This window comes from Hemiscyllium ocellatum, chromosome 5 (genome assembly GCF_020745735.1).
Source record: "Hemiscyllium ocellatum isolate sHemOce1 chromosome 5, sHemOce1.pat.X.cur, whole genome shotgun sequence".
NCBI classification, from domain to species: domain Eukaryota; kingdom Metazoa; phylum Chordata; class Chondrichthyes; order Orectolobiformes; family Hemiscylliidae; genus Hemiscyllium; species Hemiscyllium ocellatum.
The window spans coordinates 99,509,060-99,535,857 of NC_083405.1; the positions used below are offsets into that span (position 1 = coordinate 99,509,060).

General features: G+C 39.7%; 1 protein-coding gene across 3 annotated transcripts in view; it reads right to left on the minus strand.

Annotated features, from left to right (window-relative positions):
- Window positions 1–26,798, minus strand: part of mkxa (mohawk homeobox a) — a 55,082-nt gene that overhangs the window by 18,317 nt on the left and 9,967 nt on the right. For 2 of the 3 annotated variants that reach the window (XM_060825591.1, XM_060825592.1), the window contains exons 4-5: window positions 26,055–26,208; window positions 18,889–19,218 (exon numbers count right to left, since the gene is read on the minus strand). In XM_060825591.1, the coding sequence (XP_060681574.1) occupies window positions 18,889–19,218; window positions 26,055–26,208 (484 nt within the window). Of the gene's footprint in view, window positions 1–408; window positions 523–18,888; window positions 19,219–26,054; window positions 26,209–26,798 lie in introns of all 3 variants that reach the window. The other variant, XR_009644750.1, reaches the window with a different exon arrangement.

Genomic DNA, 26,798 nt, shown 5'->3' on the forward strand with positions numbered 1-26,798 from the left:
TGCCAACTGAGTCAGGCTTGCCCACATCCTTCATGAGAATAATACACATGAAGAGATTGGCACAGCTGACCTGAGAAATGCAGGGGCTAGCTAGTCTGAAATTAGTGCCTCAAGTATAACAGGGTATTAATTTTACACGCTAGCTTTTAACACAGAAGTCAATTTGATTGGAAAGGGCTAATAATTATCCTTAATGGAACAAATTTAGTCAGAGAGCAAGTCTAGCAAGGCTTTAATAGTGCTAAAACTGTTAACAATGACATAAAAAAGACGTTTAATGTGAATAAATAAAGGGGCTCAAATATATGCAATAAATTCTATTTGCCATGAGTTTGTTAATGAGTAAATAGTATTGTCTGCAATGGGAACATGTCCCCATGTTGCTATAATTTCAAGGTTGATTCTTACCTTTACAAGTGGCGTTTTATGTCAGGACTGTGTGAGAGGAATTGCTCTCTCCAGTAGTAGGAGATAAAAGATGATGTTGCCAGGCATCTATATTTTGACTCTGACAAAACGAGGCTGAGGAAAGGTGTGTAAGAAAAATGCAAGTGAGATCAAAGAGCATGAACCTCACCGGGAATATTTTTTAAACTGAACAAGTTAACAGTAAAACTGTCAATAAAGAAAGACCTACAACATTTGGTGACAGATTTCCCATGAGGCAGTCCAGGTCAACAAGAGAGGAATATACCAAACAAAAGACATGGGTGTTTGGGCCTCATTTTAATTTCTTGGCCAAATAGAGGAAAAAGATGAAAAAAGTCTGCAAGATCTCTGGTATATGTTGGAGAAGGGATCAGAAAAACTAATTTTTAATTGAATTTTGGGATGTGAATGAACTGCAATATATCTACAATCAGTGTAAAGCCATTTTTTCTGTCTTTTTAAGTTTTGTTTTCAACTTTTTAGTATTATTGAGGAGCTGATCAGGATAGCCAATTTGACATTTTAACTGATGAGTTGGTGTTTGGAGTGATGGTACTGTAGTGGCTCAATTATTGGTCTGGTAATTTAGAGAACCTGTCTAATGATTGTCCAGCAATAGACATTAGTTAAATTCCCACTAATTTAAGTGAATAGACCAATCTTGCAACAATGAAATAATCTAAAGGTTCAAATAATATGCTCCCATTTGGAGCTGTTTCACCCTTTGTTTAAAGAAAGGGTCATTGGACCCAAAACATTAACTCTAATTTCTCCTCACAGATGCTGCCAGACCTGCTGAGATTTTCCAGCAATTTCTGTTTTTATCCTTATTACTAATCCTGTTAATAGATATACAGTGAGGCTGAGGGCCTCCAGCAGAACCTATGAGACCAGAAGAATGTGATGAAATTGGTCTCACCTCAGTCATTTTACGTTAATGCCTGAGTGAAAACAAATTAACGTTCAACATAAAACTGAGTAGCTGAAGTGCCAGTTTTAAGCTATCTTAAAAAGACTAGTTGGATGATTTTCAGATAAGTAATTGAGGGATTTACAAGTTTTTCACCCAATGAATGGGATGGATGGTGGGGGCACAAGAATTTTGAGAGTGCAGGAAATTTGAAGTCTGAGGTTTCCGTCACACTGTGGAATCTACAACAAGTGTATGACACCACTGCCTGGATGTGAATCTGATTGACACACTGGCTCTAAGTCTGGGGAGCAATGATGGAGAAGAGGCGTGGTTCCAAGTAAATCTGAGCCCTGACTCATTGAGAGATAGGGATCAATCATGGAGTGGGGTGGTAGTAGTGCTAAAGAGTATTGGTGGGTTGGGCAGGTGGTAAATTGAAAGTCTTATTCGTGGAGTGGGAATTCACAGTGTCTGTGGGGAGGTTAGAGGGCTTGGTGGGCTTGACAGAATAGTCCAGAATGGTGTCCAGTTGTGAGAGGTTTGATAAGATGGATATCCGCAGGTAATTAGAATAACCATTATCACCTCAATCCACAGTCTTTGCCTCCTGTAACTGCCAATTTTCCCACAGATCATGAAAACTGGTGTTCCAGATTTCTCCCCAATACATCCAAGTTCATGTGCCAATTCATTTTAATATTTGAACACAATTACAAACTGCCCACTGCCAACTTTTGTGTTGTCCAGTCACATCTAGAGACATATCTCATTAAAAAAAGGATGCAGTTGTACCTGGACTTTGTTTCTAAAGAAGGAAAGTAAGGTTTTGCAATTTTTAATAAGTTGAAGTAAGTTCCTTGATGGAAGAACAGTTTTGATTACTTTTTGTTCGGTTTTTCATTGGTTTTAATCTACCCATTATTGGCTTTGCTGGTTATTCTATGACAGATTCAGTTCAGTTTTTGTTTGGCTTAATAATTAGCTTTATTATTTCTGCTTTTGATATTAAATTTCAGAAAGAGGAGCAAGTGCAGCCTTAAATCTAATCAAAAGCTTCAAATCAGGGTTTCACTAGAAATAAAAACCCAGTGGATTTAAGATGGCGGCAATGTGAATAGATCAGCCTTGCTGAGCTCTGCACCCCAACCCGAGGTAGTAGCTTTTCCACCCTTACTTTAGTTTTGTTTGGAAAAAATATATTGTTAAATGGTAAAACAAACATTTAAATCCTTTCCTGATTTTGCAAGATGATCTGGGGCCAGATTAGCCCTATGAAGAATCTTTAACTGCACAACAGTGGTCCTGTTACATAAGGAAATCTTCCTCACACTCTCACAAATGTCCTCCCAAGTTTCTGGAGTGATCTCCATCCCAACTCTCTCTCCCAGACCTCCCATCACTTGCTCGATGTCACCTGAGGAACATCCCCCCAACAAATGATAGTGAGTGACTAAGGGGAAGCAAACGGTCAAGTCTCAACACTCGGGACACTCGAAAACAGTGGGCGGGCCTGAGACTGTAACTGGGGAAGCAGCTGCAGCTCCATCTGCAGCTGTGAAAGAATGCCATGAGCAGCCGAACATCGTGGAGGAACTCGGAGCGATCCAACACTGATCCAAGAGATGAGGGAAGAGACTCATAATCAACTGGAGCCCACCTGAACCATGCTGCAAAAGAATGAGAGGGAGTTGGAGGGGCTCAGGAAGTGAGTTGGAGAGGTTGAGTGGTTGACTGCAGCGTTGGAGACCAAGGTCAACCAAGGAGACCAAGGTTGAGAAACAGGTTTGGTCCCTGACTGAGCAAGGTCAATGACCTGGAAAATAGAAATAGGAGGAAAAATATCCAGGTCATTGGCCTGCCGGAGGGAGGAGAAGGTGGGCAGCCGGCAAGTTTTTTGAAGACTGGTTGCCATAATTTCCTGGCTGGGATGCCAAGCCATTCCAGGTGGAGGTTGACAGAGCTCACCGGGTTGTGGTGTACAGATCTGGTCAGCGTCAGCACCCCTGCCCAGGTCTGATACGATTTCAACAGAGACAGGCAGAGAGTCATGAAAGCTTCTAGAAGGTTTGAGATAGATCCACAGGACCTGACCTATCAAGGAACTAAGATAATGTTTTTCCAGGACTTTTCTGCAGCAGTGATCCCTAAGAGGAAATCGTTTGATGAGGTTAAGAGAAGGTTAAAGGACCTCGGCATTCAATATTCGATGAGATAACTCATAAGTATAGATTATCGAGCAGGGACCTCTTCCATTTTTTTCAGGTCAGAGATTTTATCCAAAAAGAGACAACACTTCTGACTGAGTGTTAAAGCTCTGCTACAGAAAAGAGGGTGCTTCAGGCTAAGAGCACTCTTTCAGTGAGTACTCACTATCATTTGTTGGGGGGACGTTCCTCAGGTGACATCGAGCAAGTGATGGGAGGTCTGGGAGAGATAGTTGGGATGGAGATCACTCCGGAAACTTGGGAGGACATTTGTGAGAGTGTGAGGAAGATTTCGTTATGTAACAGGACCAATGTTGCGCAGTTAAAGATTCTTCATAGGGCTAATCTGGCCCCAGATCATCTTGCAAAATTTAAGCAGGTTGCGTCTTCAATGTCCCACAAACGTAAAATAAATACAGGTATCCTCAATCATTGTTTGTGGTCCTGCCGCAGGTTCCATACATACTGGAGCGCTGTGGCAGGAGTAATAGGGAGGGTCTTGGGGACCAAAGTCAAGGTTTTTCTTCTCCTGGGTTGGCCGAATTTATCTCCCTTTGATGGAGATGGGAGAAAGCTTTTTAGCATCCTCACTTTTTGTGCAAGGAAGAACATTCAATGCTGGGTGTCTGAGGACCCCCCGGGTCTGTCAGGGTGGCATAAGTTAATTTTGGAACACATTCCTTTGGACTTTCTTACAAATATGGTGCACCAGAAAATGGACAATTTTTATAAGACATGGCAGCCTTTTTTGAATTATTTGGAAGCAGATCTGTCCACCATTTTAATTAGAGCTTTTGCCTAGCCATGGTGGTTTGGTCTAATAAGCCTAATGTCCTGAGAGGAAGAATTTCATGCAAACATGGGTTTAATAATTGATGCTCTCGAAGATCGAAAGCTGAGGTCTTCTTATGTTGAGTGGTGTTATTTATTTACTTATTTATTGATTGATGTGTCATGAGTGCGGTTGTGAGTTCTTTTGTAGAGTAGTGTAGTAGTTGGCTTATTGTTTATTGTTGTTGTTTTTGTTGTTATGATGTTATATTTTTGTAATTCTACAATTTTAAAGAAACATTTTTCCAATAAAAATATTTTAAAATAAAAGTAAATAAAAAACAGGTATAATTGGTGCTTCAGAAAAATTCATATCTTATCTTGCCAGTAATTGACAAGGAGATTAACGTAGGTGAGGACCTAGAAATGATCATTAGCATGAAAGAGGTAGTGTTGGGCAAGCTAATGGAGCTAAAGATAGACAAGTCTCCTGGCCCTGATGGAATGCATCCCAGGATACCAAAAGATGTGGTGGGAGAAGTGACAAATACGCTTATAGTAATGTTCCAAAATTTGCTAGAGTTCCAGTAGTTTGGAAAACAATAAATATCACATAGCTGTTTAAAAACAGAGGCAGACAAATGAAGGGGATTTATAGGCTTAAGTGCTATAGTGGGGAAAATATTTGAATCTAACATCCAGGAAGACATAAGAAGACATCGTAATAGAAATTGTCTCAACAGGCAGATGCAGCAAGGATTCATGGAAGGCAGGTTATGTTTAATTAATCTATTGGAATTCTATAAAGACATTATGAGCATGTGGACAGTGGGGAAGCAGTAGATGTGGTGCATCTGGATTTCCAAAGGCATTCAACAAGGTGCCACGTAATCGACTGCAGTGTAACATAAAGATACACGGTGTTACAGGCAATGTATTAGCATGGATAGAAGATCTGGCAGATGAAGTACAATGTTGATAAATGTGGAGTTATCCATTTTGATATGAATAACAGTAAAAAGGACTATTATTTCGAACAGTAGAAGTTGCAGCATGCTGCTATGCAGAGAGACCAGAGTGTCCTTGTGCATGAATCACAGAAGGTTGGCTTGCAGGTGCAACAGGTAATTGAGAAGGCGAATGGAATTTTGTTTTTCGTTTTATTATTCATTTCATTTTAAGTGGGATGTGGGCATCGCTGATTGGCCAGCATTTATTGCCCATCCCCAGTTGCCATTGAGAAGGTGATGGTGAGCTGCCTTCTTGGACTATCACAGTCACCTGCTGTGGGTTGACCTCCAATGCCATTAGGGAGGGAATTCCAGGAATTTGACCCAGGAACGGTGAAAAAGCAGTGATACATTTTCCAGGTCAGGATAGTGAGTGGCTCGGAGGGGAACTTGAAAATGGTGGTGTTCCCATATCTGCTGCCCTTGTCCTTCTCAATACAAGTGTTTGCGGATTTGGAAGGTGCTGTCTGAGGATCTTTGGTGAACTTCTGCAGTACATTTTGTAGATGGTACACACTGCAGAAATCGGTGTTGGAAAGAGTTGATGCTTGTGGATGCAGTAGCAATAAAACAGGCTGCTTTATCCTGGATGGTGTCAAGCATCTTGAGTATTGTTGGGGCTACACTCATCCAGACAAGTGGGGGGGGGGTATTCCATCACACTCCTGACTTGTGCCTTGTAGATGGTTTGGCTTTCGGGAGCCAGGAAGTGAGTTACTTGCTGCATTAATCCTAGGCTCTGACCTGCTGTTGTAGCCAATGTGTTTGTGTGGTGAGTCCAGTTAAGATTCTGAGCAATGATTGATAGAGGGATCGAGTTTAAAAGCAGGAAGATTATGTTGCAGCTGTATAGGATGCTGGGGAGGCCACATCTAGAGTACTGTGTGCAGTTTTGGTCTCCTTATTTGAGAAAGGGTGTACTGGCTCTGGAGAGGGTGCAGAGGAGGTTCACTAGATTGATTCTGGAGTTGGGAGAGTTGCCTTATGAGGACACACTGAGTAAACTGGGATTATATTCGTTGGAATTTAGAAGAAAGAGGAGGGATTTTATTGAAATATATAAAATCTGAAGGGAATAGATGAGATAGAAGCAATAAGGATGATTCCACTGGCAGGTTAAACTAGAACAAGAGGGCATTGCCTCAAAATTAGGGGCAACAGATTTAGGACTGAATTCAGGAGGATCTTCTTCATCCAAAGGGTTGTGAATCTGTGGAATTCCCTGCTCAGTGAAGTAGTTGAGGCTTCCTCATTGAATATTTTTAAAGCTAAGATAGATAATGTTTTGAACAGTAAAGGAATTAAGGGTAATGGTTAAAGGGTGGGTAAGTGGAGCTGAGGCCACGAAAAGATCAACCATGATCTTATTGAATGGTGGAGCAAGCTCAAAGGGCCAGAGGGCCTACTCCTGCTCCTGGTTTGTATGTTCCAATGTTGCAAATATTGTGTGGTTCTTCATTTCTTACTTCATTTTGACCGCACTGACCTATCTAAGTTTAAGGGATTACCTACTAACTACAAGCGTTGGCATGAAGGTTGATTTGATGTCTGGACCAAGTCAGGTACTGAATGATCATGAGCACTAATGAGCAGATTATTCTCTTGCAAGTAGTACTGAATAACACCTGTCCATCACTTTGCTGATAATTGAGAGAAGATTGTTGAGGTGGTAATTGGCCAGGTTAAATTTGTCCCACTTTTTGTAAACAGGATTATTTCTTTCCAATGTGGCAATGTGTAAGAGCCAGAATTAATTAATTATGGCAAAGAGTCCTCATGATAGGAACTCACATTCAGTTTAAGAGTGAGAAAAGTGAATCTGACATTATTGTCCTAAACACAAATAAAGACAATTACAAACGAATAAAGAAAGCTGACCACTGGGAAATAGGAAAATATGTTAAAAGGTTAAATGGTAGAGAAGCAGTGGCAGATACTTAAGATATTATTGTAACTCTCAATAAAGATAGATTCCATTGAGAAAGAAAGACTGCATAAGAACAATGCACCATCTGTAGCTAACTAAAGAAGCTAAGGGTCATTTCAAATGTAAAGTAAAGGTGCTTGAAAGATTAGTGGTAGATCAGAAAATTGAGAACATTTTAGGTGTCCCCAAAGGATGATTATTTAAATAATGAAAAAGGAGAAATTTGAGTATGGAAGAAAATCTTTAATAAATATAAAAATAGGCAGTAAAAGGTTCTACAAGTATATAAAAATGAGAAAAAGTTGCTAAAGTGGGTGTTAGTCACTAGAATGGGACTGGGAATTAATAATGGAAAATAAGGAAATGGCAGAAACTTTGAACAAGTATTTTGTACATGTCTTCACAGTAGAAGACACAAAATCCATCTCAAAAAATAGTAAAATCATCACAAGCAAAAATTGAAAAATCATGGTCAATCCAGAGGAAATATTTGATAAAGTATTAGATGAGGTGAGAGTATTTGTCAATGGTTGGCTGACTATATTGTTAAAAATGTACAGATAATGGGCATTGGAGTCAAGATTAGAATGGTGATGGAAAAGCACAGCAGGTCAGGCAGCATCTGTGTAGCAGGAAAATCAACATTTTGGGCAAAAGCCCTTCATCAGGAATGATAATGGGCATTGTTTCATTCAAGACTAGAGCACAGATAACCTTGTGTGATGCAGTGATAGTTCCCCAATCTTTGGGCCTGAATATCTGGGTTCAAATCCCACCTATTCTGGAGATTATCATAGTGAGTTGCTAAATGTGTTATTTTTTAAATACAGAGAGTTGGGGGCTCTTGTGGCATATTAGTGGTGCCCTCACAACTGGGCCAGAAGATTATTCAAAATAAAGGGACCCGGACAACTGGCTTGCTTGTCTAAAAGTAAGATTCGCATTTTGGAGTTTTCTGGACATAATTATGCAAGAGGTCCTGGGATTAAATCCTCTTTGAACCTTAATGTGCTGTTACTTGTAATCCAAACACTTGTTCTGTCTGAGTCCCTTTGAGGGGCTATTGCCTATTAATTTGGTTTAGGTGATCCTGCAGCACAATGGTAATGGCCTTCCCTCTGACATATAAGGTCCATATTGAAGACCCACTAGACAAAGTGATGAATAATAACATGTTTGAACAGGGTGATTTGAAAATATTCATAACGAGAGTCAGATTAGTTTGATTGCACTGCTTTAGTTAGTTATTCAAAATCAAGCAAAGGAATAGCTGGCTTATTGGCTTAGTTATAATTCCTGTTTTGGGGTTTTCAGTAGCTCGTTATATTAAAGGTCCTAGCTCAAGTCCTTCATGCTGTGATTTGTTGTTTGAGCATCTGTTCAGGAACTGTCGCCATTTAATTTGGTTTAATCAAAACAGATTGACCAAAGAGAAAAAGGAATGAGCAAAACATAATGCCTATTAAATTTTAAGAATGGATAACAATGATGATTCTGCAAAGCCTGACATCAGTTTATGGATCAGCCCTATAGGAAGGCAATCACTCCTTGTCAAGCATTTTCATTTTCAGTTTGAAGATCGTGTGTTTTAATTTGGTCACAGAAGGTAAGTTCAGAATCTAGTGTGGTAGTGATCTACCAGCATTCTGCATGGGAGAACATTAGCCAGTAAAAATCTCTCTTCAAACAAGTTATATTTGTCAAGTTTAGTAACCTTAAACTATATAAAAGCTAACAGATGCCTAGTAGTACAAAACTTGAAAATTGCTGAAAAGAGACACCATTCAAAATATTGAATGTATTCAAGAAGTAGCCAGATATAACACTTGGGACAAATGGGATCAAAGGTTATGGGGAGAAAGCAGGATTAGACTATTGAGTTCGACAAACAGCCATGATCGTGATGAAAGGCGGAGCAGGCTCAAAGGGCTGAATGGCCTCCTCCTGCTCCTATCTTCTACGTTTCAAAATTTTTCATCTTGCACTGATCAAGATGGACACATGCTAAATTTTAAAACATAAAAACAAAGTAAACTAAACATGTGAAAATTGGTTGGCCAGTCGACCTTGATTGTTTAAAGTCTAGCCACAGAGAAAGCAAAGGGTTCATGTCCTTCTGGGTAATTCAAATAAAGTTCAAGGTTTGAAAATATTCATTTAATTCATGGAGAATAGGTCCCTACATAATAATATTTGTCACATCTAGCAAATATAATGAGTCACATTAGCAACTCGACTGATTATCTTAAATTGCTTGCTAGGAATGTTCAGCAAGGGCAACTGTGGTCAACTAAATTATGCTTGCCAAATCCAAAACAAAACATCTACTGTTAGATGTGAACCTGTGACTGGGCAGCACTAGCTCCATATCAGGTTGGTGATTAATCCCAACTATAAAGGTGTAATCAAATCCACTATATGGGTTTTTCAGAATGAAGTGAAATACTGCAGATTATGGAAATCTGAAATAAGAACTAAAAATGCTGAAGAAACTCAGCAGATTTCAGTTCTGAAGAAAAACTATTGTACCTGAAACATTAACTCTGTTACTCTCTCTACAGATGCTGCTTGACCTGTCTCCAGTGATTTCTGTTCTTATTTCATTAGTCTTCTAGGTTCATCAAGTGCTTCACAATATTAGAAGCAAGGCATTCAATAGATTTCTTGCACATAAATCCTGCGATAACCTTACAAACACAGTTTCAAGAAAGACAAAAGATAGTCAGATAGATAACACTGAGGGCTAACTAACATTTGGAAGGAAGTACTATGCTGGTCTGTGGAAATGTCACCTTTACATCTTATAGATGAAGCAATTCCATTTTCAGACGGATCAAAATTTTAACTTATAACATCATAGAATCATAGAAAGGTTACAGCACAGAAGGAGGGTATTATCTTTACAACCATATAAAAGTGGATTTTAAATTAATATATACAAGGTAAGTAAAGAGTGATTAATAGCAAATGTATTCATGCAACTTCTTACACAGTACTATACTGTGCTGATGTCTGGAATTCAATTGCTCATAATTATTCAATAAGTTTACTGCTTCTGACTCAACTTTTAACCATGAGCAAAGGGACTTCAACAATTAACTGAAGCATCATGAATGCAATTTCTTCTTATGATATCTGTTGCTGGCAGTTTAACATCTCATGCAAAGACAGCACTCAACAATGTCAGCAGAGGGGTTGCATTCAGTTTCTGGAGTGGAAGTGAACCCCAGCCCTTCCAGCTCAGAATGCTGCCCATTGAGTCACAGAGGAAACTTTTTTAAGGTAACCTTTGTTATAAGTCTGGACTTATAAGTTAATGTGTAATCCTGTAATAGCACTCAACCACAACTTATATTTATATAGCACATTTATGTAAGGAAACACCACAAGATGCTTCACAAGAGCATTATAAAACAGTGAGACATTGAATCATATAAGGAGATATTATAGCAGATGATCGAAAGAGGTGGCCAAAGAGGTGAGTTTTAAGGTGAATTTGAAAGTGAGGTGGAGAGGTATAGAGAAGGAATTCCAGAGCTTTGGGACCAGGCAATTGAAAACACAGCCACTGATAGTTAAACAATTAAAATAAAGGAGGCATAAGAGACAAGAATTAGAGGAACACAGAATTATAATATACAGAGACAGAAAGGAATGAGGCAATGAAGGGATTTCAAATCAAAGATGAGAATTTTAAAGTCAAGATATTTGTCTGGGAACCAACGTAGGTCAGCAAGCAGGAGGTGTTACTGCTGTGGGATTTGCTATGAATTAGGACACGATCAGGCACCAAGGGATATGCCGGAATCATTCAGTCAAGAGGTAAAAAGTTATGAATATGAGTTTCAACAGCAGATAAACTAAGACAGAAGTGAAGTCAGGTGATGGGAGATAGGTTGAAAAAAGATAATGATGCACATGGTTCTAAGCAAATCTCAGGATCAAATATAACACCAAGATTACAAACAGACTTTCCACAGAGAGGGATAGAGTTGGGAGCTAGGGAACGGAGTTTGGAGCTGGGACTGAAAGCAGTGGCTTCTTCCTTCACAACTTTGAATTGGAGGAAATTTCTGCTCATCCACTACTTGATGTTGGGTAAACAGCCTGATAATTTAGTAACAGCAGAAGAGTTAAAGGTGGTGGTGGAGAGGTAGAATTCGGTGCCATCTATGAAAACTAAAGCTGATGTTTAGATGAGAAGAAGCAGGGACCAAGGTTAGATTCCTGGACCATATCAAAGGTAATGGGGTGGGAGCAAAAAGGGAAGCAATTGTAAATTATTCTCTGGCTATGATTAGTTTATGGATAATGAATCCCTGCATGAGAGCAGTCCCCACCAGCAGGATGACATTGGGGATGAAATAAAGGAGGTTAGTCTGATTGACTGTATGAGCTGTTTTGGTAAAGTGGCACGGATGGAGACTTGATTGAAGGGATTACTTACAGTGTGGAAACTTCGGCCCAATAAGCCCACACCGACCCGCCACCCACCCATGCATTAACCCCTTACCTAACACTACAGGCAATTCACCTGACCCGCACATCTTTGGACTGTGGGAGGAGACCGGAGCACCCGGAGGAAACCCACGCAGACACGGGGAGAACGTGCGAACTCCACACAGTCAGTTGCCTGAGGCGGGAATTGAACCAGGGTCTCTGGCGCTGTGAGGCAGCAGTGCTAACCACTGTGCCACCGTGCTGCCCACAAATGAATGTTGGAGGTGATAATGTTCTAATAGACTGGCTTTAAAGGAATATTGGAAATGGAACTGGTAGTTTGCAATGACACTGAAGTCAAAGAGATTTTTTAGGGGGACTGATGATGGCAAATATAAAGCAAAAGGAGTGAGCCCATTTATCATACTAGTGAACATGGGCCCAAAAGGAGAGGTTGGATAATTAGGGGTTTAGTGTGACTGTCATCAAAGCTACAAGAGATAGATTTCATAAACAAGATGAATTCAACAAGGCCATGAAGCAAGGAGAGACACTAGATAAAGGGGAAGCAATGAAAAAAGTTTGGCCAGTCTGATGAGTGAAGGGAAAAACATGAAGGAGGCAGCTATCAGATTCTGGATTAGAGTGGTGCTGGAAAAGCACAGCAGTGCAGGCAGCATCCGAGGAGAGGGAAATTGACGTTTTGGGCAAAAGCCCTTCATTGTCTCAACCTTAGTGATGAAGTGTCTGTGAGCTTCCCACATTTGTTATTAGTGGTACGGGTGGACGGGATGGGGAGGAGTTTTATGAAGTTGGTTTTAAGTCAAGCCACTGGATCTTTATTTGCATTCCAGAATGTCAGATGCTTTTAGAAATAGTAATTCAATTTAAAATCAATGACAACTGAGGTTTACCTCAGGAAATCCAATGTGGATTGTTAAGAGAAAATCATGTTTAAAAAACTTGCTTAAGTTTTTTTTGAGCAGGTCACATAGAGGGTTGATGGACTTCTAAAAGGCATTTGATTAAATATTATACTGCAAACTTGTAGTGAAGTTAGAGCTCATAACATCCGCAACGAGGATACAACATTGGCTGAATGACAGGAAGCAGTAATGGCAAGAGATTGTTCTTCGGTATTGGAAGAAATTTTATAGTGGAGTTCCCCAGACATTAACATTAGGTACCCTTCTCTCCCTGATATATAATTATCAAGATCTTGGTGCACACTTTTAAAAACTTGTGATTAACAAGAATTTCGGAAATATTGTGACCCTGAAGATGAGGGCGTAGAGCATCAAAAGGACAATGGTTTTGGACTGAACCGACAAGCAGCAGATGAAATATAATGCAGGTGTAAAGTGATTTATTTTGATAGGAAGAACACAGAGAGATAATTCTAAATAAAGAGTACAATTCTAAATAGCAGAGAGACCTGGGGGTAAATGTGCAAAATCATCAAAGCTAGCAGGTTAATAAAACATACTGAGCTTTATCAGTAAGAGCACAGAGCACAAGATCAAAGATGTTATGTTATAATTGTATAAAATATTCATTCAGCTTAGCTGGAGTATTGTGACTGCGTTTGGGACCACATGTTAAGAAGGCTGTGAGGGCATTAGACACAGTGCAGAACACATTTGGAAGAATAGGTCCAGGATTGAGGAACTTCAGTTTCATAGAGAGATTGGAGGAATTGAGACTGTTGCCATTGGATAAGAGAAAGCTGGGAGGCTAATATTGCTGAAGGATATCATGTAAATGAGAACTAGGAGGATAAAGATAGATCTCCGAGGGATACCAGAGTTCATAGCACGGAGGAGCTATTGCAAGTGATTCTCTGACTACTTTGAGACAAGCAGTGATTGTAAACTAGAATGTTAAAACCATCAGAAGTAGTCACTTGGCAGAACAGAACTTGGATATTGCTGGAAAGAGACATACTACTAAGCTTCTCATCTTGCATTCATTAGGACAAACATCAAGAGTGCCAAAAATCTCGAATCTAAGCCTTACTTATATTGACTGTTGGAGTATTGATAACTTTTTGATGTGGAGAATTGCAAAGATTCAGAATCTTTTGAATTAAGAAATATTTTTACATTTCAGTCACAAATGATCGACCCCTTACTGTGAAACTAGTCTCCCTTGTTCTAGATTCTTTGGCAAGGGGAAAAAAAAACTGTTTTAGTGTCTATCCTGTCAAACCCTTTCGAACCTTGTAAGTTTCTATGAGATTTTCTCTCATTTACCTAAACTTCAGAGAATATATACCCAATTTACTCAGTCCCTCATCATAAGACTGCCTTCTCAGCCCAGGGACCAGTCAAGTGAAATTTTATTCTACAACCTCCAGTGCAAGTGTATCCTTCCTTAACTATGGAGACTAAAACTACAGGTGTGGTCTCTCCAGCCTTTGTAAATCTGTACTAAAACTTTGTTACTTTTGTAGTTGAATCCCCTCACAATAAATGTCAACATGCCATTTGCCTTCCTAATTGCTTGCTGTTCTTGCATGCTAACTTTGTACATTTCCTGCTCAAGTATACCCAAATTTCCCTCCGAACAACATTTAGGAGTTTTAAGAAACTTTGAACAATAATGCACTGAAAGACTATAAGAAAATATAAAATCAAAAATAATTCCAAAATATCTGGAGTGATAATGAGCCGCACGGTTCAGAGCTATCCCAAGTGCAGTCTCATTTTGTGCAGACTTCGCCCTTATTTCTTATGCTATCATGCTCTGATTTGAACCAAGAGTATATTATAACTATGTGGTGGGCCGAATGTCCTTGGTGACTCAGGGCTAGAATGGGGTAAAAATCAACAATAGCTTCTGTAGATGTTTCCATTGAATGGATGGCACTGAAAAGTACATATGTATATTTACAATTTTTTTGCAATATCAAATTGTTGAGAGATGTAATGACATGCCTCTGAATTAGGTGGGACTTGAGCATAGGCCTCCTAGCTCAGAGGTAGGGACACTGCCACTGTATCACAAGAGTCCTACAATGTGAGTGTATTTATAAGTAGGGGCAAAATTCTATTTGCCTATGATGTACCGGGATGATTGAATAGTTAACATTTAGTAGAATCAAGAGGTCATTTTGGTTGAAAGGGCAGAGGATAGCTAGTGTCCCTGGAACTAATTCAGTAAGATTCAAGACCTGAAACATAATGAATACAAAAGAGATAAACTCCATATCTCATTGAGGAAGGAGTGTGACACTGCGCTACTGCTGTATCTCCAATTTCTATTTCCTTCAGGTGCTCCTATATTTATTTTAACTTTTTAACCAGCTCAAATTTAATCTAGAGACATTATTTGGTAGAATGTTGGAATGTCCTGTAAGATTAGTTTTTGTAATATATGTTATGAAGAAATGTTGAAGAAATAAATCACTAACAAATGCCCAATGAATAATTATCAGTTCAATAACTGTCTGCTGCATTCTGCAGGCATCATTCATTCAAGAAATATTATTTCATTCGCCATGAAACTGAGAGCTAGAAACTAGTGCTGTCTACTCTGTTGGATACTGTGTTCATGATTTAAGTTGTATCATGGCAGGAGTTCAAATATTTGTTTCTGTCAAAATTAAACATCAACTAAATATAATTTATTATAGTTTGCTGTGTTTGAAAAAGCCTACATTGAGTATTTGATAGCTTAAATGTACAATGTAGGCTTCTTGTATAGAGGTTTGATGAATGGTAATTTTTAAAAAGATGTATTTACAATGCTATTTTCATTATATCCAGTCTTATAAATCAAGCCTGTTCACAATCAACAGTAACAGTAATGCTGCATTGAGATTTTATGGAGCTTTCAAATACTGACATATTTCAACTAGAAATAAATAAATTTCCAGCTACTGTATTAATTTAACTATAAACAGATCTCGATGTTATTTTAAGGAAATGTTAAGCTGTAATTTGCTTTAATATTATTCACCTATAATGAATGCAAGTATTTGAAAAAATAGCATAAGTACCATGGAAATATAAATAATGTCTGGCTGGATTCATGAATTAAAACATTTATCTGCCCAATACTCCTGTTCTGTTTAAAGGGAACTCATACATTTCCTGTGGGCTGGAACTTCCTGTTTCGAGTGCTTCCTCCATAGTTTTCTAGGCCATCATTCTTGACTATTTGAATACATCTTTACTCCAGACTAATTAAACATTGACCCAAAAAAGCACCAAAAAATGTCAGCTTTTACTTTTGGCTCATTTCTAAGAATGTCCACAATATTCTTATTTTCAAAACAAATACTGCAGAAGCCTGTCTGGAGCAACACTAATAAAATTTCTATAATCCTGCATAAAAGCTGGCTTTTCATGGCTGTGTCCCCAGCTAAGAAAGTGCCTGCAACAGGAAATTGTTGTTCATTATTATATCACCAGAACTGACAACATAGCCAATATTGCTTTCTTTTCAAAAGAAAAAGATTCAAAAGAAAAAAGATTAATGTCGGATTCTTGGGTCTGTGACAGCACTGCAGACGTGCACAAAACAAATTCTGGATTAGTGGTGCTGGAAGAGCACAGCAGTTCAGGCAGCTTCCAAGGAGCAGCAAAATCGATGTTTCAGGCAAAAGCTCTTCATCAGGAATAAAGGCAGAGAGCCTGGACCATCTCTGACACCTCCCTCCCCTTCCTGGACCTCTCCATCTCCATTAATGATGACCGACTTGATAGTGACATTTTTTACAAACCCACCGACTCCCACGGCTACCTGGATTACAACTCTTCCCACCCTACCTCTTGCAAAAATGCCATCCCGTATTCCCAATTCCTCCGCCTCTGCCGTATCTGCTCCCAGGAGGACCAGTTCCACCACAGAACATACCAGATGGCCTCCTTCTTAAGAGACCGCAATTTCCCTTCCCATGTGGTTAAAGATGCCCTCCAACGCATCTTGTCCACATCCCGCACCTCCGCCCTCAGACCCCACCCCTGCAACTGTAACAAGGACAGAACGTCCCTGGTGCTCACCTTCCACCTACCAACCTTCGCATAAACCAAATCATCCGCCGACATTTCTGCCACCTCCAAAAAAACCCAACCACCTTCCACAAAGACCGTTCCCTCCGTGACTACCTGGTCAGGTCCACACCCCCCTACAACCCACCCTCCCATCCTGGCACCTTCCCCTGCCACCGCAGGAACTGTAAAACCTGCGCCCACATCTCCTCCCTCACCTCTATCCAAGGCCCTAAAGGAGCCTTCCACATCCATCAAAGCTTTACCTGCACATCCACTAATTTCATTTATTGTATCTGTTGCTCCTGATGCGGTCTTCTCTACATTGGGGAGACTGGGCGCCTCCTAGCAGAGCGCTTTAGGGAACATCTCTGGGACACCCGCACCAATCAACCACACCGCCCCGTGGCCCAACATTTCAACTCCCCCTCCCACTCTGCCGAGGGCATGGAGGTCCTGGGCCTCCTTCACTGCCGCTCCCTCACCACCAGGCGCCTGGAGGAAGAACGCCTCATCTTCCGCCTCGGAACACTTCAACCCCAGGGCATCAATGTGGACTTCAACAGTTTTCTCATTTCCCCTTCCCCCACCTCACCCAAACTTCCAGCTCAGCACTGTCCCCATGACTTGTCCGGACTTGTCCTACCTGCCTATCTCCTTTTCCACCTATCCACTCCACCCTCTCCTCCCTGACCTATCACCTTCATCCCCTCCCCCACTCGCCTATTGTACTCTATGCTACTTTCTCCCCACACCCACCCCCCTCTAGCTTATCTCTCCACGCTTCAGGCTCTCTGCCTTTATTCCTGATGAAGGGCTTTTGCCCGAAACGTTGATTTCGCTGCTCCTTGGATGCTGCCTGAACTGTTGTGCTCTTCCAGCACCACTAATCCAGAATCTGGTTTCCAGCATCTGCAGTCATTGTTTTTACCTTGTGCACAAAACAAAGTATGGCTCTGGGATCACACAGGATCTTGATCAGCTGGCATTCATCTTTGTGTTTCCATTTAGAGTGTACTTTCTTCATGTTAAAGTATATTTTTATAATTGTGGTTGAAGCTTAGACAAAGACAGACATAAAGATTGCAAAAAGATTCCACATCCCTTCTTCTACTCACAGTTTACTCCCTGATCTCCCTTCATCCTCTCTAGAAGTGCTGAATCTTATAGGGGTGCCTTTCTATGGTTATGAATAGTACCTCATCTGTGTGAATCTGATACAAGGCCTGAGCTCACCTGAGAAACATTCTTACCCACTTTCCAGCAGGGTCAGCTAGAAAACCGTAATCTTTAATAAAGAATGAAAGGAAAGAACTAGAAACCTGGAATTTTGTTCAATTTATTAAGCTTAGGGATTGGGTTCCCTTTGCTTAAAGACTGTCATCAAACCTTTTAAAAAACCGAATCTGGACAAGATGTTTCAATGGACAGGTATTACATATGCACAATACTTTAATATTCAACATTAAAAAATACTGTCATTTCTAAATTCTTGGATTGAAAACATCACATAACATGATCAAGGTTCAGTGAAATTCTGTACATGTGAAAATCGGAATTTAACCTTAACAATCAGCTTTAACAAATGAAAGCTTCATCAAGAAAGGGTGTCAGATTGTTGTAAAACCCCAAATAGTGCACTGATGTTCTTGGAAAAGAAAAGCTGTTAGTTTTACTGCTCCAACTGATATGGTATTTCAGTCTCGCACTAGCTTGATTGATCATTAATGGCCATCAGAGGAGACCCAGCATTTTCATCAAAATGCTACAAAGAAAAGGACTGTGTAGTGGGGTAGCATGGTGGCTCAGTGGTTAGCACTGCTGCCTCACAGCACCAGGTTCAATCCCAGCCTTGAGTGACTGTTTGTGTGGAGTTCGCACATTCACCCTGTGTCTGTGTGGGTTTCCTCCCACAGTTCAAATGATGTGCAGGTCAGCTGAATTAGACATACTCAATTGCCCATCGTGTTAGGCGCATTAGTCAGAGGGAAATGGGTCTGGGTGGGTTACTCTTTGGAAGGTCGGTGTGGACTATTTCCACACTGTGGGTCTGTTTCCACACTGGAGGAAATCTAATCAGTCAAGAACACCATCCCACCTTGTCATGAAACACCTGTGTATGGATAGTAAATGATAGGCATCCACATTCAATTTCAGGAATAAATTTGTTAAAAAAACATTTATGGTACAGAAGTCTTACCAGTACGATACACAAAGTTCCCATCTGTCTCAGATGACGATGGTGATGCTAATTCTTCTTCGTATTCATTGGAGCTGAAGGACCCAGAATGGTGTCTTTTCCTGTCAGTAGCTTTCATAGCTGCATTTGAAGCCATGACATGCCTTAAGGAGTCATTCAGGTAGCGATGTAATAAGCTACTTTTGTATTTTGGTGGGGACACATAATCCTCATTGATTATGGTGCCTGGTCTTCCAACTGCCTTCAGAATAGGGCTTTCCTTTTTAGCAACAGCCTGAACTGGTTTGTTGAATTCTCCATCTGTAAGGTTTCTCGGTGGATGTTCCACATCTAAGATTTATAAAGTGTAAAATAAAATTAAAGATCATGTGACTGGATACATGAGAAAAATAAAATATTTTTCATATGTGGGAGTTTTGGCTTCATGAGCAGAGATACAAGGCAAGAAAGTTATGTTAAGTCTTTACAAATCCTTGGTTAGCCCCCCCCACCCCGCGCGCTAAAATATTGCAGTTAATTCTCGACATGACAGTTTAAGAAAAATATCAAGGCCTTTGAATGAATGCAAAATAGATTTACTAGAATGGTACAAGGGATGTGGAATTTCAGTTAAATCAATAGATTAGAAAAACTAGTCCATTCTCCTGTGAATGAAGTAGCTAAGAGGTGATTTGATACAGGCGTTCAAAATTATAATCTTTAACAGAGAAAATCAGGAGAAATTATTTCAATGGCAGACAAAATATTAACCAGAGAACACAGGCAAAAGAAGCAGGCATGAAATTAGGAGTTTTTTTTTGAAAGGGCAAGCTATTATGATTGAAAGCAGATTCAGTGATATCCTTTAAAAGGGAATTATGTAAATACTCTTTATTGCTGAGTACTGAGTACAGCTCATTCTATATATGCACACTATCTGCAGGAAAAAGTTACCCCTCTGGTCCTTTTCAAATCTTTCCCCCTTCATCTTAAAACTATGCCCTCTAATTTTGGACTTCTTCCCCCAAGGAGAAAGACTTTGGCTATTCATCCTCATCCTCATTATGCTATAAATCCCTGTAAGGTCACTACCAGGGAAAGAAGCCCCAGCCTACTCAGAGCACTTAAAGAAGTGGCTCTAGAAATACTGGATGCATTGGTGGTCATCTTCCAGGATTCTGTAGACTCTAGAAGAGTCCCTGCAGATTGGAGGGTAGCTAATGTTAATCCAATATTCAAAAAGGAAGGTTAAGAGAAACCAGGGAATTATATACCAGTAAGTCTAAAAACGATAGTGGGGAAAATGCCTGAATCCATTATCAAGGACTTCATAGTGGAGCATTTAGAAAGCAATGGTAGGAACAGAGTCAGCATAAATTAATGAAGGGGAAGTCATAGTTAACACACCTGTTGGAATTCTATGAAGATGTGATGAGTAGAGATGACAAGGGGGAGCCGGTCGATGTGGTATATTTGGACTTTCAGAAAGTGCTTAACAAAGTCCTGCATATGAGATTATTGTAAAAGGTTAAAGTGCACAGGATTTGGGCAAATGTGTTGAGATGGATAGAAAACAAAGAGTTATTGGTCTTTTTCAAATTGGCAGGTAGTAACTAATGGGGTGCCACAGAGATCTTTGCTAGGATCCCAGCTATTCACAATGTATATTCATAATTCAAATGGGTGAACAACATGTAACATCTCATTGTTTGCAGATGATACCAACGTAGGTGGGATGATGAACTGTGACAAGGATACAGAGATGCTTCAGTATGATCTGGACAGGTTGGGTGAGTCGGCAAATCAATGGCAGATGCAGTATAATTTGGAAAAATGTAAGGTTATTCACTTTGGAAAAAGAACAAGAAGGTAGATTACTACCTGAATGGCTGTAAATTGGGAGAGAGGAGTGTGCAGCAGGACCTGTGTATCCTTGTGCACTAGTTGTTGAAGGTAAACATGCAGGTGCAGCAGGCAGTAAAGAAAGTAAATGGTATGTTGGCCTTCATTGCGAAAGGTTTCCAGTACAGGAGTAGGGATGTGTGGTTCCAGTTATACAAGGCCTCAGTGAGGCCACAACTAGAATATTGTGTACAGTTTTGGTCTCCTTTTCTGAGGAAGGATGCTCTCGCTCTCGAGGGAGTGTAGTGAAGGTTTATCAGTCTGATTCCAGGGATGGCGCGACTGACATGAGGAGAATTTGACTACGTTAGGATTGATTTTGCTGGAGTTCAGATGAGTGAGGGGGCTCTCATAGAGCCATAAAATTCTAACAGGACTAGACAGAGTAGATGCAGAGAAGACATTGCCGATAGTGGGTGCATTCAGAATCAGAGGTCACAGTCTGAGGATTCAGGGTAGACCATTTAAAATGGAGATGAGGAGACATTTCTTCGCCAAAAAAGTGGTGAGCCAGTGGAATTTATTACTACAGCAAGTAGTTGATGCCAAAACATTAAATGTATTCAAGAGGTGGTTCAATATAGCACTTGGAGTGAATGGGATCAAAGGTTATGGGGAGAAAGCAAGATTAGGCTATTGAGTTCGACAAACAGCCATGATCGTGATGAAAGACAGAGCAGGCTTAAAGGGCTGAATGGCCTCCTCCTCCTCCTATCTTCTATGTTTTTGTGTTTCTATAGCATTATCATGAATGAAAAAAATGTGTGGACTTTGAAACAATTCCTGATTTGACTTTAATCCTAATTATTTAATGATAATGAAGTATTTGGGCCATTCACTTTGTAAACATGTTCTGGTTATCCAGATCTGCAATAAAATGGTGTTCAGTTACACAGAACAAAGTGGCCTCAAATACAATCCCAACTCTGATATCAGCTAGTCTATGGTCTTTGTCAGGAGAGACTTCCTACCACTCCAGTTTGATGGATTTTGAGATGACCATGTATGATGTACAGACATATGGGAAAGGTGGTGTTGTAAGATTTGAGTACATCGGCTGTTTGGAGATTTATACAGTCCCTTTTTTTCCTCAATTTTGTTTCTGCATGTTCAAACCAAAGTCTCTCAACATGTTTGATGTCTTCCCGAATGAACTTTCTTGACTTTGGCTGGTCACAAGCCAGGACCTCCAGGATATATGTTTGACGTCTTCAGGAATGTTTGGAGGACAGCTCTAAAGATTTTCTGGTGTCCTTCTGGGAGTTTTCTGCAGCAACTAAGTTCCAAGTGGAGCAGTTACTTTGGGAATTTATTGTCAGGCATTTGGATAACATGTCCCATCCAATGGAGATGGTTTTGAGTGAATAACCCCTCAAGCAGGGCAATATGGGAATGGATTCTGCTGTTGGAACACTTTTCTTCCTATAGGACTTGGAGGATCTTATGTAATTACCATTGATGATCATTCTCCAGCTCTTTAAGGTGTCCGAAGCAGGTTCAGGTAGTTGTTATAATGGACTTTGGGGTTGATCTGGAAGTGTGGCTGGAGTTGAGAGTTGGCAGGCAAACACTGACAACTGTATTATTACACTAAAGTATTTCATACTTTATGTGAAAAGGGTGACCAAATGGAATCTTTGAGGCTTTTGATATGAATTTTATTGCGGTATTATTTCTGATGCCTCTGCTGTGTAGTGCCATGCTAATGGAGATGGTTAATTGATAAGGTAGTGATTGGTTGAGCAGTCATTGGTATCTTTTATAACATGGATGATAGGGGCCCATTGTTCAAGCAATGATATAATCAAGAAGATACCGCAGTTTGGACTCTGGGTGTGGTCATGTGGTCATGAGCTTGTCTCACCAACAGAACAGAGTCTTGGCTATGACAAGGTCATATTCTCAACAGTTCACTGGGAAGGCACTCCAATGATGTTGCCTTTCACTATTCCTTCCTTGTCTATCAAATTGTTCCAGAGATTTACATCTTTCCGAACTCAAGGATATTCAATGCATCACCTACTGGTATTCTGGTTAGCATTTGCTTGAGGTGAGTTCAGAATCCCTCCTTGATCTCATCTATATCTTCATGTGTGGAAGCATTTGTTCTGATCACCGGCGCTTGTTAATTCGTCATTCAGGTGATCTGGACAGCTGGGATGTATTTGCTTATCCCACAGGGGAGAGACACCAATACACTAAAGCTTATATTGCCTACATGTTTATGTTAATCCAAACTTCAAGAATTTGCTAGGTGTGCTGCCATTAACTTTGTGTCTCTTGACTGACTCTTGACTGGAAAATGTAGAATTGTCTCCCAGTGACCTGTGCTGGGAAGTGCACTTCTAGGGAGAGCAGGGAGAAAGGATTAGCTAGGCTGCTCTGTGCAGTTAGGTTGTGAATCAACTTTTACTATATTGCCTTATACATGAAAAATGGCCACTTAAATGGAACACCAGAGAATGGTTGGACTGAGTGCATTACATCATGGCTAATGAGGCACATATCCTGTTGCCTTTAACATTTTAAAACTCAGGTGAGCTAACCATAAGTGAGAACATTTTGTATTCTTCAGAGGACATAATAAACTAAACATTGATTGAAATTGGTAGCAAATGCTGTGTAGCATTTCCCAAATTTCCTGCTCACTGTGGTCTACCTTCTGATGATAGCGCAATCCAACCTCATTCAACTCAGGCTGTGCGTCCAACACAAACCTTCCTGTCTCAACTTCTGGTAAATCTGAACTGCATCAGTATATTTCACATAACAACCTCCCTTTTGAGGCCAAAGATACTTTATATATATATCACCCATTCATCTCTAAAAATATCTTGCTTGTGGATTTGTTTCCAATGTACCGAAGAAGTTGAGACAAGGCTGTTAGCAGGAGTTCAACTGAGTCGTTGAAAATAATTAGGGGTCCTGAGAGAATCATTGGATTAATATGATGAATGGGATCACAAACACTGCAAAGCTGTTACACTCTATTTTCAACAGGTTCTGTTGAAACTTTAAAAGCTTATCACTCCTTTAAACAATAAACTTACAGGTTTAATTGTGCATAATAATTCTATTTTTGTATCAATTCCCACTCACATGCAGAACTTAGGTGTTTTTTCTTGCTTCTCTTAAAAAACGTTTTTTGTTTCCTTTGACCCAAACTGTAAATGGTGGTAAAATCTGACAGAAGGTCAGTCAGCCTTTTCAATCATTTGTGGTTTCTGGAGGAGAGTCAAATCAGACCCGAAATGTTCCTCTGTCCACAGATGCTGCCAGACCTACTGAGTTTCTCCAATGATTTATATTTTTATTCTTGTTCACCAGTTTATTCCATCTACTTTTTCATTGAATTTAACAAAAACAAGAAAAATATGAAATTTATAGCTTGGTTGATATGATGTCTTTTAATTTGCTTTATTTAGAGATTGTCCCACCAGGACTTTAAAACAAAAACCTTTACTAACATTGGTATGTAATACTATACAAGAATAGTAATATCATCTCAAATATATATCCTTAATTAAAATGCATTTAAAGAAGTTTGCAATTTTTAAATATGTTAAAAATTGTGCAGGCACAAAGGAACCTGCAAACTAACACCCAAATCCATTCCTTTAAATAAATAATTTGTGTTTAATTGTAAATTATGTTGGAGATGAAGTGTTTTTACTTTATACTACATTTTATTTTCTCTTCAGAGAGGAGAATCCTTGTTGGATTGTAGGTTGACTGCTATAGCCATAAATAGCTGATCATTCAGTAATAAGGCAGTGTCAAGAGTGTGGTGCTGCAAAAGCACAGTAGGTCAGGCAGCATACAAGGAGCAGGAGAATCAACATTTCGGGCACAAGCCCTTCATCAGGAAAAGGCACTGCCAGATAAGGCAGTGCCAATTAACTATAATAACATAAGAAAAAGGAGGAGTTGGCTATTGAAGCCTGTCCCACCAATCGAATGGATCTGGCCAGGCCAAAATTCCACTTTTACACTAGCTTAGCACAGCCATCAACTCCTATCTCCCTCCTCTTTAAAAACTTTTGATGATCTAGCCTCAATAATTCCCTGGGATAGAGAATTCCAGGCATTCATTACCCTTTGGGAGAAAAAATTGTTTCGTAGCTCTGTTTCAAACAAATGTCACCTAATTCTGCAAGTGTTCCGTCATTTGAGTTCCTCCCACAAGTGGAAACATCTTCTTAACACAGAGTCATAGAGATGTACAGCAGGGAAACAGACCATTTGGCCCAACTCATCCATGATGACCAGATATCCGAAGCTCATCTAGTCCCATTTGCCAGCACATGGCCCATATCCCTCTAACCCCTTCTTATTCACGTACTCATCTATCCTGTGAAGTCCCCTCAGAAGCTCATTAAAATCACACTCATTCTACTAAGCTCTAAAGATTAAAGGTAAGATACTTAGCTATTCTGGATAAGTCAACCCGTTCATCACTGGAATCAGCCTAGTGAATCACTTTTCAACTGTCTCTTATGCCAGTATATGGTTTATGAAACACAGTGATAAAAGCTGTACACAATACTCTAATTGTGTCCTCAGTAACACTCTATTCAGTCTTCCCTATTTTTAAACTCTAATCCCTGAGCAATAAAGGTAAAAATTCCATTAACTTTTTAAATATCTTACAGCAACCCCCCTCCCCACCCTCACCATGCTAATATTTTCCCAACATGCTAATATTTATGTTTCATACACAAGGTCACTGAGATCCCTTTGTACTGCATTTTTTTGGAGCCTCTCTATTTAAATAAGTCTTGCTATTAAATTAGAAGTGTATGATCTATCACTTTCCTACATTAAACTCCATCTGCCAAGTTTTTGCCCACCTGCTCAACCTCTCCATCTCCCTTGCAGATTTCTATGTCCTCATCACAACATGCCCCTCCACCCATTTTATCATTGTCAGTAAATTTGAATATAGTTTACTCTGACCTCTTAAAGTCATTAATATTAATTGTAAAAATTGAAGCCATAGGACTGATCCTGGTTCTAATTTCTGATGCAGTCTTCTGCACATATCTTCTACCCCTCCTTGTCACACTTGGCTTATCATTTGCCTTTTCAGTCTGCTGTATCTCCACACTCTCATTTCTTTTTGATTTAGTTTTAAACTTATGTTGAACTGAGCCCTTCCCCAACCTCATTAATTAATTTAAAACAACATCTACAACCCTAGTTACAGAATTCACCAGGACACTGGTACCAACATGGAACACAACAGTGTTTTGGGGCACAACAATCCTTTTCTTCACTTGCCGTACCTTCAGAGCATGTGTCATCACTGCTAATGCTGAGTCGTTCTGCATTGCCTTGCACATACTTGTTGTATAGCTTTATACGTAATGCCCAGCTCAAATCTGGTTGTCTAACAGTATTCTTCAGGCGGCGTCTGGCATTTGCAAACCAGTTGGAAACCTATTCCAAAAACATGAAATTTCATTAATAAAAGGTTAGTTGATAACGAAACAAGTGTTCAAAATGATCAGTTAAGGAAAGTGTCACCCAGAAGCACTGATGACTTGTGTGTGTTCATTACAAATTTAAATACGCATAACTTGATACTTATATGACAGCTGTATGTCAGCACATATACTTAAATAATTTCTCTGTTTCAAACCTTCATGCAACCTATGTCAGATTAAAAAAAAACACATCAGCTGCTCATGATATTTCCACAAATGTTTTTATTGTGGCACCAAATTCAAATTCCTGTGAAATTGTTTTTGGACTTCAATTATATAATTATAAAAAATGACCCATTTCTCAAATAGTTAGAGCAGTTGTTTTGATTTCAATAACTGCTTTCCTAAAGTACAGGTTTTCCATTTGTATTACAGAAGTTGATCGTGGTAAGCAAAACTATTTGTTAGCAATTATGGTGAAACTTCCGGGTGTCCAAAGTTTGCTTCAGAAATTGTCTCCTCAATCCCTTCTAGTGGGGCCTTTCATATGTGAGCATGGAAGTTTAGGGACTTGGGAGATCTTTAACTTAATCCTATTGAATT